Consider the following 13,670-nt stretch of genomic DNA (forward strand, 5'->3'; position numbering starts at 1 on the left):
GCTACACTGTAGCCGATACGTTGGTATTTATTCCACAGGGCGAAAATGACGAGAAGGATGATTTGGAAGGAACACACGCTTAAAAATAGTTACTCAAAAATGAGTAAGATCTCACTCATCTACAGAAAAAGTGGAACAACTCTAATTTAGAGTAACTCCGAAGTTACTCAAATTTGAGTTCTTCCACTGGAAACGATATTTGGGTAAAATCTACTCATTTACTGAGTAATACTTTATTTGTACATGTACCAAAAATAGAGTAACTATCACTCAAATTTGGAGTGAAATTTTATTTCACATATACCAAATTTGCAAAAAAATTGCTCCTTTTCTAAGTGTATTGTATTAAAATATTAAGTAATTGAACTCAATACTATATCAAGTGGTGGTTGCTTGGAGTAGTGTGTCAATCGCAAATTACAATACATGTCAGTTATGCTCAGGCACCAATCATACACTTATTCCTCATAAATGACATTTGAGCATATTCGGTTTCATTCTAAAGCACAACACGGAGTTTTTCATTCCCGTTTTTGCAGACACAACACCGTTTGTGTTGAGCGACTCACCCTCGAAATACGCGATCTCACTAACAAAATATACAACCTGTTGCTACAAATGGTTATTACAACTTTTAGACAGATCTTGCGAATAGTAACAAAAAAACGAGTTATTGCGTTGAACTCAAATTTAGAGTAGGAGTTACTCAATATCATTGATGATAACTACTCCATTTTTGACGTTTCCATGTATCATTTGAAAATGAGTAACTAGTACTCAAACTTTGAGTAACTTTTTCTAAGCGTGCAATAAGAAGCCAGTTGTCATGTCTTGTCTTATGTCGTTTTCGTTTTCAAATTGCACTACACCGGTGTAGCGAAAGCTCCACCTAAACCGTTCGTTTTTACCAATTGCACTACACCAGTGCTACACTTTTTCTGCACCGATACCACCGGTGTAGCACTCATCAAAAGTTTGGTGTAGCTCTGTGCAATGGAATCGTGTATTGTAGTCAATGGTTACTGTTTATGTTTTCGTCATTTTTGTTCGTTTATTCATGCCTCAGTGTAGCACTGCACCGGTGTAGTGCAAATTAAAAACGAAAACGCCATTAGATTTGCTGTAAGTACATTTCTCCCCACTCAGCAATCGATTATTTTTTTGTTGATAGTGGAACGCTTGTTGAACGACATTCTGCATGAAATATTTGTTCAGTTTGCTGAGTCGGTTTGTTGTTTTTTCTGTTGTAAAAATAGTGTCAAAATTAGGTGTTACCTCCATATAGAAAGAAAATTTATTGTTATTCTACGTGAAGTAGACAAATTGTACTGGTCTGTAGGGTCAGTTTAAAAAAAAAATAAGTGAAAGAAACATCAGAAATTCTCCAGTAAAACTAGTCCAACGGGAAACAAATGGACCTTTGTCTGCCGGGTTTGTTGAACGAAAAAAATGGCATTCGGCTCAACGGTCTGCTTCAAAACTGACAAACGAAAGTCCGTTGGCCTCCCGTTGAACGATTGATTGGACGTTCATTGGACCAACGAAGGACCACCGTTGAGCGTTTTTTCTAACAGGGATCACAGATCAATGGATGTGACATATCACTACTAAAATATCCGAACCGATACACAGTTCTCTATTTATTTGCTATAGTTTGTTTTTATTATCAACTAAGTATACGAATTCAGCACAATCGTTTCACGGACATTACACCTTAGGTATGTATGCATAGAAGAACGTACAACATTTCGCATAGATTAATAGTGCCCGAGGAAGCCATATTCCTGGCCCGCGATGTCATAAGGTTTAATAAATTACTTACAGAGCTAGTACTGTTCGTTACTCTTTTCCGAAGAAAGAGTTTAAACTAGTGTCGCAGTATAAATATGATACATTTTACTAACACAAATATATAATTTCTTATATATTTTAATTTATTCGATGATATTACAAGGACCGTTCTTTCATCAAATAGCTCATAGTTTATTCAATTATCGTTAGCAATAAATATGATAACACTATCGCTTTAAATAAGGTAGGTAAGGTGAAAAGTTTTGGGGAAGCGGAAATAGTGTTTGTTTTCTGTTTTTTTCTCTTTCGGTAGAAAAATAATGCTTGAACAGATTTATCCAGGTTAGGGAGAAGGTCACTTCCATGAGGGGGTCACATTTTTAAAATGTGACCACATGTCCTCGACTTTCGGCGGCACTAATAAGAAAGAGTGATTTTTATGTTTTGTTAGCACTGATTCAATAAATCATTATAAACGTGGCTGGAGAAAAGTTGAATCAATAAAGGTCTCCTGGACTAAGTCTAAATCAATATATATATATATATATATATATATATATATATATATATATATATTAAGAGTACGTGTAACGTGCGCGCTGTTTAGCAAGTAAAGCTACATCTCTGGGTTTCTCGTTTTCAATGGTTTCACGATGTGGAGGATTTTTTGTGTCACCCACACACACACGCTCGTTGTTTACTGTAGAGACACCGACGAAAGGTTTGAGTCCCAAATTTCTTTCTATTTTCAAGAAAACCGACATTGACCTGAGATAGAGAACGGGAAATATTTCATCTAATCGAAGCTCCGCACAGTGGAACCATTGGAATTGTATGAGTGGATCAAATAACTAATAAAAAAAGATACCCTATAAAAACAAAACGAAACGAAAAACAAAATCAAATAAAAAACAGCCCTTTCGCAGCTGAACGTATTTAAAAATAATTAAAAGTAAATATGGCGACCCATTTATAAAGCAGGAATTTTCTTTCTCCTCGTCCATTCGTTGGCGGTATTTATTTTGTTTTATTTTTTGCGCTCGCCAGCTGTAAGCCGTGGAGAAAAGAATATGTCCCGATGCCTGTGGAATTCCGCTGTCAACTTTCGCTTAGTAACCGCTTAATATCCCTAAATAACCTATCACTAACGTGAATTATTATTTTTCCGTGTCATTTGTCTGCTCTGATGAACTTTGTTCCTAGAAGCGTGTTTCTTTGACGTGAATTTGTTTGTTTTTTTTTTTTTCTATATTAACGAAAACAATCAGTGCAACAATGTCGTGCGACAATAACAACAGCAATCAGTAAAGCAGTAGAGGTCCCAAACAAAAACTTAACGAAAACAACGGTTACACGTATTTGCCACTACATTGACTAATGATTTTGTTTATAAATAAAATAAATACGTAAGTATAACTTTTTGAATAGTTTTCTGGTTCGTTCAACATATTTCTGTTTTGGGTTTTTTTTTGCTGTCAATCAACCATAGAGACCGAATAGACCACGTTGTGACAACAGTACTGATCAAACAGCCACTCTCGACAACTGACGACTGAGCAACTATTATTTTCATTAACTTGTGCCTTCCTTCAAGGCAGGTTTTATTTTTTTTTTCGGCAGAGGACGGTTAACTGGAGGTGTAGGATGCGTTCCCCATAGAGAACATTGTACTTACAGATGTGTGTGTGTATGCGTGTATTTGTTTATAAGTTTGTGTAATACTTTTGCAAGTCCAGAATATTGTGTTGCTTTAGATGTGTGTTTGTGTGATACTGTTTGGCGATGTTTTTACCAGTCTTAATCTTACGGTGACAATTACGAGTAGAAATTCCTTGACTTTGTGGACTTGGTGGATTTCAGTGTACCACTAACCATCGAACTGGGCCCACTGGACACGATCGAAGCCGTCGAAGGGCTGAGGTGCGGATTGGTGAAGGCAACCGCTCGCAGTTTCCTGGAGGACAATGAAAACGGTTTCAGCCGTATGCAGAGGAAAGCTGAAGTCAAACAGGAAGCAATTAGAATCGATAGAAGCACCACGATCGTAACCGTGAAACCGGGCGTAGTCATACAGATTAGGCCTTCTTCGCGAGCCGGGAAGATCATGGTGGAATCGTTGGTGCTGTTCTGACTACCGATCGGGAAAGTCAGATCACCGGGGGCTACAACTCGAATTATGCGTTTCATGCCAACGTCTTCGTTGTCTTCCGCTTCGCCCGTATCACGAGTTCGACGGATTCGTCGGTCATCTCGTTTGCGGTTTGCGTACACATGAGCATCCAAAGATGCTGGTGGTGGCGGTGGTGGCCCGTACTGTTGATGTTCTGGTCCTCCTGACAGATGATGAACATCCAAGTTTCCGGGATCGGTGCACTGTTCCGGACACTGGTAGCGACAGATTTGAATTGTACACTGGAAGTGCACTTCCATCGAGTCTGGGAACTTGAATGCCTGGAAGTGAGCGTAGGATAATACCGAAGCACTCGCTCCAAAGTTCTTTATTTTGGTAAATCGGGACATCAATTTCGGGCGAGTTACGCAACCCCGCTGATCTACCAGCTGAATAGGAGCACGTTTTCCATCGTGGGCCATACAGTTCCGGACTAACATGTCAAACTTGCTATCGTCGTCTTTTATTGCTAGCACCATGGTCATTGTTTGACCGATCTTCACCAATCCAGAAACCTCCGAAGCCCACGGTCCCTTGCCGACTTGGATCTGCATCCAACAGCCCACGTTATCACCGGCGAAGTCTGCCCGAATTACATCTAGCATATCTACCGGGAATGGACGGAACGTGACACTCTTTTCGTACTGATCATGCCACGTGCACCTCAACTTTCTGGCTTGATCCCAAACTTCCTGAACCTGGGGATCGTACTGAAGCACTATAATATTTTCAAAGTACGACCCAGCACCGGACTCTGTTCCCGAGTATCCATTGTAGAGTGCGTTGTCGGTGTTGCCGGCGGTTCCACACTCGTGAATTCCGATGTCGAACGAAGCCGACGTCTTGCCCAATCCAGCCGGCAAGTGTACACAGTTGATGTTGCTGTAGTGGCCCTTGGAGAAGATGATCCCGAAGAATGGTTTGTCGAATTGAACAAACACCTTCATGCCCTGCTTTTCACATTTCACATCCAGCGAAACGATCTTGGGCATATCCTGCAGCGGCGATGACCACAGGTCGTTCCCAACGAGCGGCGGAGCACCGTACAGCTTATCCGGGCTCAGGTCGGTCGATTGCAGTTTCGGTGGCGGTGGAGGCGGTGGTGGACCGTGGTAGGCGTGAGCCGCCGGTAATGGTGGTAGGGGAGGACCGAAGGGTTGACCCAGTCCATGTGGGGCACCTGTGGAGGGAAAGTTGGAAGAGAGTGAGAGAGAAATGCATATAGTGATCATTTGTTCGTTTAACTTTTGATGATGTAAGTCAATTCAAACTTATATGGTGGTGATCATTTGCTACATTTGCGATTCCAGAGAACCGCCGGGCACAAAAAATGTCGAAGTTCGCCAATATTTTTTTTTATTTTGGCAAGCAATTTGTACTTGTGGGAAGCGTTACAAAAAGCACCATGAAAGTACAGTTGTATTTGGAAGAGGGTCTCCAAAAGCGGCTTCTATTTCTTCAGAAGGCTCACGCCGGTCTGACGATCTTCTGCTCGGATTTGTAATTGTGGCATTATCCGAATGACATGCTAGAGTTGTATGAAGCGAATTTTGAGAATGAATTTTGTGTGTGCGAATTTTAAACGGTACACCCTTTACCGAGATTTTTGTTTTCGTGCGCATGATTAATTACTAAGATTTTCGGCGTGTTTGGAAGGAAGAAAGGTAATTATCGGTATTCATGTGTACGAGTTGTTGCCGAGACTAAACATTTAAACATTCAAGTTTTTTTTAATCCATAATTAATTGATTCGTCACGAATTAAAAATTGCTATCTTAAATAAACATATTTGCAAATTTGCACGACCGACTACTATAAAAGTAAAGGTTCAACGTAACATTAAATATTAAAGGAAATATATTCCCGCTTGTGAGAAATTCTGGCACCCGGCAGAAACCTGGCAAGGTTCCGGCAGTTGTCAAAATTTTGCAGGCGAAATTGCGTCATTCTCTCGTCACGTGACGTCTTGCAAGATCGCTCTTCCTTTTTTTCTGTTCATTTGATATTCGTCAATCCTGCCTATACATCCAAAAATGCAAACGAGTCTTGAGACCAGGTAAATGAAATAAAAATAACAATATATTGAGAGAAGAAGCATTGCATATCATGTTTAATAGTACGAAAGCTATGTTGTTGCCCTTTATTAAAACTTCTATTGAAAAAAAAATGAAAATAAAGGCGCTAAAAATGAAGAACCGATTCAAAACAGTCCTGCCAGTCTTGCAAGGCAAAAATCCGACAGAAACAGAACCGTTAATAATCGCTAGGTGAAATTCTCTGCCGGATACGGTTGTTGCACTATTGTCAGACTCTTGCCGGAATTCTGACAACATTCCGGCAAAACGCTGCCAGACACATGCAAGCGGGTTCCCACATTATCAGATCCGAATGGATTCCGTATCAATTCCGAATCGGTGAAAAATTTTCATTCGGATTTCCATGTGGAAATCATAATGATTTCCGAATCAATTCCAACTCCAGTGCAACAACCGATTCCGAATGAATTTCGCCTACATTGATTCGGAAATCTGTCGGAATTGAGTGAAAAGATGCGGACTGATTTGTCAATTCGTCTTCTTCTTCTTTCCCGATTTTGCACGTTTTCGTGCTGATTTTCAGTTTATTTTTAAACGAAAACATTATATAACGGAATATACAAATTTATATCTTCATGTTTTTCGGATATACAGAACTAGTAAATAACCAGTTCTTCTTAGAATCCCAACATAAACTGTTGAAATTCGCTGGAAATTAACAAAACAACCTACCTTAGTAAGCATCATCCATTCCTCTAGCTGGAGTGTAGTGAAATGGCTTAAGTCGCTAAATTTTACATTAACACATTCATGAAATGAGCGAATATTCAATGACATTTATAATGTCACTGTCAATCGGGTTGATCGAGCAGCCAATTCAGGCGAAAATTCTAGCACTGAACCGATCGAGCACTGAAAAATCATGCATTCGAGTAAGAATTCATTGCGCATTCCGTCATTTCGATAATGTGGGTTATAGCGGATCAATAACACGATGCCAGCTTCAAAGAAGGACGAATCTTACAAAAGTAAACAAACCGAGTTGCTCTCACCTACCAATGAATGCTTAAAAATCCTACAATTTTGGCTAAAAATTCGGATTCTATAAAAATCTCAATCTTAGTAATACAAAGAACTATAAAAGGCGAAACTGTCATTCCATTTGTTCACGTAAGTTTCGCCCTCCGTGACCCATACCAACAAACAGGGCGATACTTCATTTGCTAGTAAGGAAGGGCAAAACTATTTATTTTCTTTATTTTAGATGGTTTCTGAACGTTTTACTACTAGAAAGAGTCAATGAGACGATAAAATTACCCGAATATTTATCTTAGTCACGAAAACCAACTAATTTCACAAAAAATACGCAAGGGCGTAACTTTATAATTCACACTGGAAGCATAAAAGTAACTAAATCGAAAAAGGGCGAAACTCTTTTATGTTGATTTATTCAGTAGATATAGAAGGAAAGTGGTAAAATTTGCATGCATTTTAAAGATAAACCAACAGATCATTGACTAATCAAAAATTGATCTAAGAATATACGATATTTTCTAAAGAGGATTTGAAACCAAAGTCGAAGTGTTCATCGACATTTTTCTCCTTTTGCTGTCAATGTTAGATACGCCCTTCTTTGAAAAACAGCGGATGCAGTGAACTAGCTTCACGGTTGGTCTCTTATCGCTAATTATTACCTAATATCTCAACACATCCGTTTCATTGTCATTGTGTTTAGATAGGAGCAAATTAACTGGTATTTAAAACACAATCTTTAAAAAAAATTCATTTACAGTTTTGAATTAATTGAAAATGATTAGTATCAAAGTGGCAAAAAGGCTACGAATATATTTGTTCCATGCAGCGACCGAGCGGACAACTTAGTCAAGTTTAATGTTCTTACTGGGGAACCATAAACTAATATACTACATTTTGACAGCCACAAATGACAGCTAATTCAGAAGAGAATACATTGTTATATCAAGAATCCCTATTGATATAAATGTATGTATCTAAGTAAAATTGAAAATGTAAACGCATAGCTAAACGAATTCATCTGACCTCCCAAATTTTTCATAAACTCAGGTTTAAATGAATGGTCTTATGGTTCCATAGATCGCTATTGAATTTTCATCCCGATCTGAATTCCGGTTCCGGAATTACAGGGTGATATGCAGAGATTGCGTGACAGATTTTCACAAACAAATATTTTTAACGAGAAATTTCGGTAATCTATAGAAATGACCGATATTTCGGTACATGAATTTTCTTTTACAATAATTATGCAAATTTTTACCGGACAATCAGTCTTACGTAAATTTTCATTACAGAATTTTGTAAATAGATATACAATTCATACGGTAAATCTGAATAGTCACCGAGTACGGTAAAAACCACACTGTCCGTATGGTATAATCTAGGACAGGACCAGACAACTGGCTTCTTTTTCCAGAAAAATATTTCTCTTCTTATTCCGGTTGCTCCCTGTTATAAATACTACATTCCTCGCAATCACTGTTGCCAGTAGAGATAATTATTCATTCTGAAAAGCTTCTTCCCTTCTAACATGTGATTATTTATCATTTTAAAACACGTAGACAAATGTTATATCAGTCAAAAATATACCTCTGAATTTATTTTGATCGGATGCTTGTTTTAAAGAAAACGTTTAGTTGAAACAGTTTAATAAATTTTTCTAAAACACATTTTTGGGTATTTCATTTTTGTAGCTTTATTAACTAAAGTATCCAAAATATTCAATTTGAGAAAATACGAACAAATAGAAGTACCGAAAGATTTGGTGCTATTCTCAAGTACAACTAACATAATCAATGTTCTCGTCCATATCACATTTCGTGATTTCTGGCTTTCTCTTTGTATCATCCAGTGATTGTTAAATCTACTCATATACTTTCCACATTGCCAGGACTTGAAAACAAATTGAACCTAAATCCTATTGAAATTAATCTTTTTTAAAGATGATTCGAAAAACAAAATATTCAATATCAAATTACATTGCTACCGACGATACTGGCAACACTTTTTCTACCACCCTGCAGTAATATTAATTTCGACAACTTGTACTTGCTTATGTCAATTTCAACCAATCACGAACTAGTCCGAAACTGGTCCTAGAAGTGGATTAACAATTGTCAGGTCCTGTCCTAGGGTAAAATTATCTTCCAATAACCGAACTTCTGTGAAAACTGATTGTCATGGAACTAACTGTTAAACAGTTTTTAGAAAGTGTCTTTTTATTAACCAAACGAGAAAAATCTTGAAGAGTTCATCGAACGGATTGAGGTACAGATGCAAAAGTTTTTAAAACAATAGAACCACTAAAAGCTTTTTGTTTACTTATAGGCAGAAAATAATTTTGTATCACTTGTCCACTTGCTGCCTACACAAATCGGTCGAGGGTAATTTCTGGTGGACTCGACGGATTGTGCAGTGTTATGGAAGGCGCTCATAATTCCGGTCAGCCGGAACGTTTGACCCTTTTTTTGTGGAATAAAACCATAGCCACAACAGGTTGGAATTTCCTTCTTTCGTTTTTGTGAATTTGTGTTTTTTAAATCCGAAAATCCAGAATTTTAACCAAAGGAATACAAACAAACAAAAAATTACCGAACAATCAGTTAGATCCATTTGGTTTATAGTTTACGGTAGTTGTTTGAGTGTTCAGCAATTACCGAACGATCGGTAATCAATTTAATTACCGAACTGATTACCGAACGTTCAGCTATTGAAAATTCGGTAAAAAATAACCGAATTCGGATAAATTTTCTAAGTGTGTAGATTCAAACGAAAGGTCTTATGGTCCCATAACTTGCCATTGAATTTTATCTCGATACAACTTCCGGTTCCGGAATTACAATTGTGCAAATCTAGGCGAAAATGTGCACTCAATTTTCTCGGATAATCTTAATCTATTTTCACAAACTACGGAGCAAATAAAAGGCCTTGAAATTGTTTGAAAAGTTCCCGAAAAGTTGATCCAGATAGATATAGGGCGATGAGTGTCAAAGCTTTAAAACTGTCATACAAAATGGTACAAAGCCTGTACGCAGGTACGGTACGTACTGGTATGGAAGAAAAAAATGCCCCCGCCCGGCACACAGCGTGCTTTGTTCAATTTTGTATAGCGTGCAGGGTTGCCACATTTAAATCTATATTAACTTGACTTAACTGTGTACAAATTAAAAAAGGTTATGGTAGTTTATACCCAAAGAAAGTTTTTAATGTTATTCAAGTTTGAAAAGAGTTCTTGACAGAATTTTCTAAAGATGTTTTTGAAAATATAAGTAATATATGTTAAGAAAGGCATCATTACATCAATAGATGGATTAAGAAAAGTTTTTTTTTAAAATCAAATCATATACCTCTTAAAAATCACCCTTTAGTTGGGTTTGGTTAATTTTACTATGAAATATTGAATTTTTGGTAAAACAAGTCCCTGAGTTAAGTCGACATTGTCTCTTTTTCTCATTTTGCTGGGCTCTAAATGTCAGAGAGCAGGGTTAAAAGGAACGCGGAATTTAAACATGGTAAGAAGAAATGTATTCACAACTTCGCATTAGTACTTGAGTATGAGAAAAAAAGGTTCTTCACAACACCGTGTCACAAGTCGTTCGTTACGATGGCTAAATTTTTTGAAGTGGAATTCGAATTGCTACCGCATCCACCATATTTGCCACTTTTAGCTCCCGGTGACTATTTTCTTAAAAAAAAGAAGCTTGCTGGAAAGAGATTCGCTTTGAATGATGAGATCATCGCTGAAACTGAAGCATTGTTTGAGGTTAAGTTGGTGTAAAAGAGGTGTAGAAATGTTGGAACGCCGTTGAAAAGATTGTTTCGTTCTTCAATTTTCAACATTGATGAATAAATTCGAAATTTGAAGGAATGGGTTGTTTTCTATATCTGCCCGTGGACCGACGTGGATTCGTAAGAGTGATCAATATTAGTTTATAAAATATTTGATTTCCCACTTAGAGTTTAATGTTGCAAATGAATGAATTTAGGCATTTTTAAAGTAAAGATGGAATCGCTGGAATATTTCATTCCTTCAGCTTTTCAAATATAAACGTTTGCCAACCCTTATATCAGAAGCAGTTAAACATGAACTCAGGTCCTTCATTGACAGTTCAGTGGGACTACATCTGTATCATGAACATTTTGTGACTATTATAGTAACTCACCTCTGCTCGGTCCGTGTCCTCCGTGGTGTGATCCGTGCGGTCCTGCCGGTCCCGGACCGTGTGGCTGCGGCCCCGGTCCGTGCCCTATCGAGAGCGGTATGTGCTGGGGAAAAGAATGCACCGACGACGAACCCTGGTGGTCCTGATCGACCGACTCCAGAGCCACCTGGTCCTGATCATTCTCGCGCTTCTCGACCTCGTCACCGGGGCTGATGGCTTTGACCACTTCCACCGTGTCGTCGGCTAGCGTGAACTGGACAGCAGATGGAACATCCGAAGCAAGGTAGAGAGCAGAAAAGAAAAAGAAAACAAACAAACAAACATGGAAAGGGATTAGTAATGGGAGTCGTTCGGAGATCGGCATCGAAAATAGATATGACAGAAAAGTGAAATTATGTCACTTTCCAGCTGGTGCACGACCGACCGTTGCTCGGCACATGCACATGCCTTCGGCAGAAAACAGGAGCAAATATCGTGTGTGCGATCGCGATCGTTTTCTAATTTTTATAAAAATGGTTAACAGCGAGATATGTCAGGTGCTTGTTTGTGTTTTTTATTTTTATTTTATCATTTTTGTTTGCTTTCTTCTTCGGTAGCGGTCAAAGCTACTGGCATTCTTGTCCGAGCGGACGGTTGTGGACGGTCGGCCGCCAGATTGGGTGAGTGACACGCGTTCAGTATGCGAGATGCGCTTTCCATTTTTGTCATCATTTTATCCCGTGGAACGCATCCACTCCGTTCCTCGGCCATCGTCACTCTGACAAATGGCGTCTTCAAGTGTACGATATTGGAATAGCTGCGTTTAGGTGAAGGGCATTCAACGCTCAGCCGGTAGAACTGGTTAGGCCAAAGGCTGAAGACCTACCGAGCACCTGTCTCTGTCTCTGTAAAGTACACAGAAGATTATGGTTTCAGTTGGAAAGTGCTGTATTTATTTGCTCATCTTTGCCTGCGTTATCTACAATTCACTTACAGAGGCAGTGGTATTTGATGCAACAGAACATGCAGATAAATGCACAAGTTTTTGGTAACACATATTCCCAGTGAACTCTTCTGGAATTTGATTCGGAATTCTGTATGATTTCCAAATGGATATGTAGTGATTGACATATTGCCACAAAACTCAATTACCGGTAGAGACATCCGTGAATGAAAAATGAAACTAAGCAAAAGATTATTCTTCTGAATTTCGCATATCGATAGTAGTGATTTGCAACGATTTGGCACAGCCGAGTGCTCGGCAATCGTCTCGGTAAAATATATAACATACAGAATGAAATAGTGCTTTGCTCGCGTAGGTCATCCTTAAGAAAACGAAATGGGTTCACTATTATATGTACTTCCAGCACCGGAACCCGAGAACCGGTATATTCTAAGTTGGTTCGAGCTCGAGTATGACAAGTAAACATAGAGTTGACCTGCGTCAGACCCCGTCAGCTTGGAGCGAAATCAATCTTCAGTTCAGCAACGCCATCGCACGGCATCACATCCAACATATCATGTCAATTGTATGGGTGTGCAGTGCTGCTATTTTGGTGTGAACGATTTTGACATTTCTCTCCCCTTCTTCTATATACGAGATTGGATGCGGACTCGCCTGAAGGCGCCATGCTCACAAAAAATGATGTTGCCAATTTTGTGTTCGGGAAATGTGAGAGCTGGATATCTTGTTTATATGATGTCTTTGCCTGCGTTGAGCAGTTGCGAAAAGAAAAAAATAGAAAAGAAACAAATACTACGTTGACAGCTTCTTATTTCAAAATAATGCTTTTCCAGATCTCGGCTGAACTTTTCTAATCACATTCTGATTTAGTGAGATCCCTGCTAAACCTTTCTACTCCCAGTGAAACTTGCTTGAGTTCAGACAAAGTTTTGAGTGATTTACCCCTTGGTTGATTCCGAAAATATGCAGTAATTTAAGGTAGGACTATAAGACCTAATCATTTGACCCTAAGATTGAAAATATCGGTTCTGCAAACTCTGAGAAAAGTGAGTGAGATCCATTTTTGAGCATATGACTATTTTCTCCCGTCGTTAATCGAAATCCGGGAACCAGGATAGCCAGAATCGGATTGTTTAGCTGCCTACTGATAATGGCTATCAATTTGTGTAGTTTTCAGTCCAGTTTCGAAATTTTTTTGCTTGTTTTGTTTCGCCGGTTTAAGTGAAGCGGTACAATATTTAACACACTTTGCCCTATAACTCCGGAACCGGAAGTCGCATCCGGATGACATTCAGGAATTTTGTATGGGACCGTGAGATCTTTCATTTGAATGTAAGCTTGTCAAAATCGGTTCAGCCATCTCCGAGAAAACCTAATAAGATTATTTGACACATACACACACAGACTTTGCTCATCTCGATGAGCTAAGTAGGTTGGTATATGACGCTTGGCCCTCCGGACCAATTTTTACTAGTCGATTTTTCAAGAAATTGCATAACCTTTCTATATGAGATAGGCAAAACACGTTCCTGAAA

General features: G+C 38.7%; 1 protein-coding gene across 2 annotated transcripts in view; it reads right to left on the reverse strand.

Moving 5' to 3' along the window:
• Positions 1 to 1,450: 1,450 nt before the first annotated feature.
• Positions 1,451 to 13,670, reverse strand: part of LOC131426037 (uncharacterized) — a 93,154-nt gene continuing 80,934 nt past the window's right edge. For both annotated transcript variants that reach the window (XM_058588441.1, XM_058588442.1), the window contains 2 exons: positions 11,193 to 11,445; positions 1,451 to 5,141 (listed from right to left, as the gene is read on the reverse strand). In XM_058588441.1, coding sequence (XP_058444424.1) covers positions 3,607 to 5,141; positions 11,193 to 11,445 — 1,788 coding nt within the window. In that variant the 3' untranslated portion in view covers positions 1,451 to 3,606. The remainder of the gene's footprint in view (positions 5,142 to 11,192; positions 11,446 to 13,670) is intronic.

Source organism: Malaya genurostris, chromosome 1 (assembly GCF_030247185.1).
Source record: "Malaya genurostris strain Urasoe2022 chromosome 1, Malgen_1.1, whole genome shotgun sequence".
Taxonomy (NCBI): domain Eukaryota; kingdom Metazoa; phylum Arthropoda; class Insecta; order Diptera; family Culicidae; genus Malaya; species Malaya genurostris.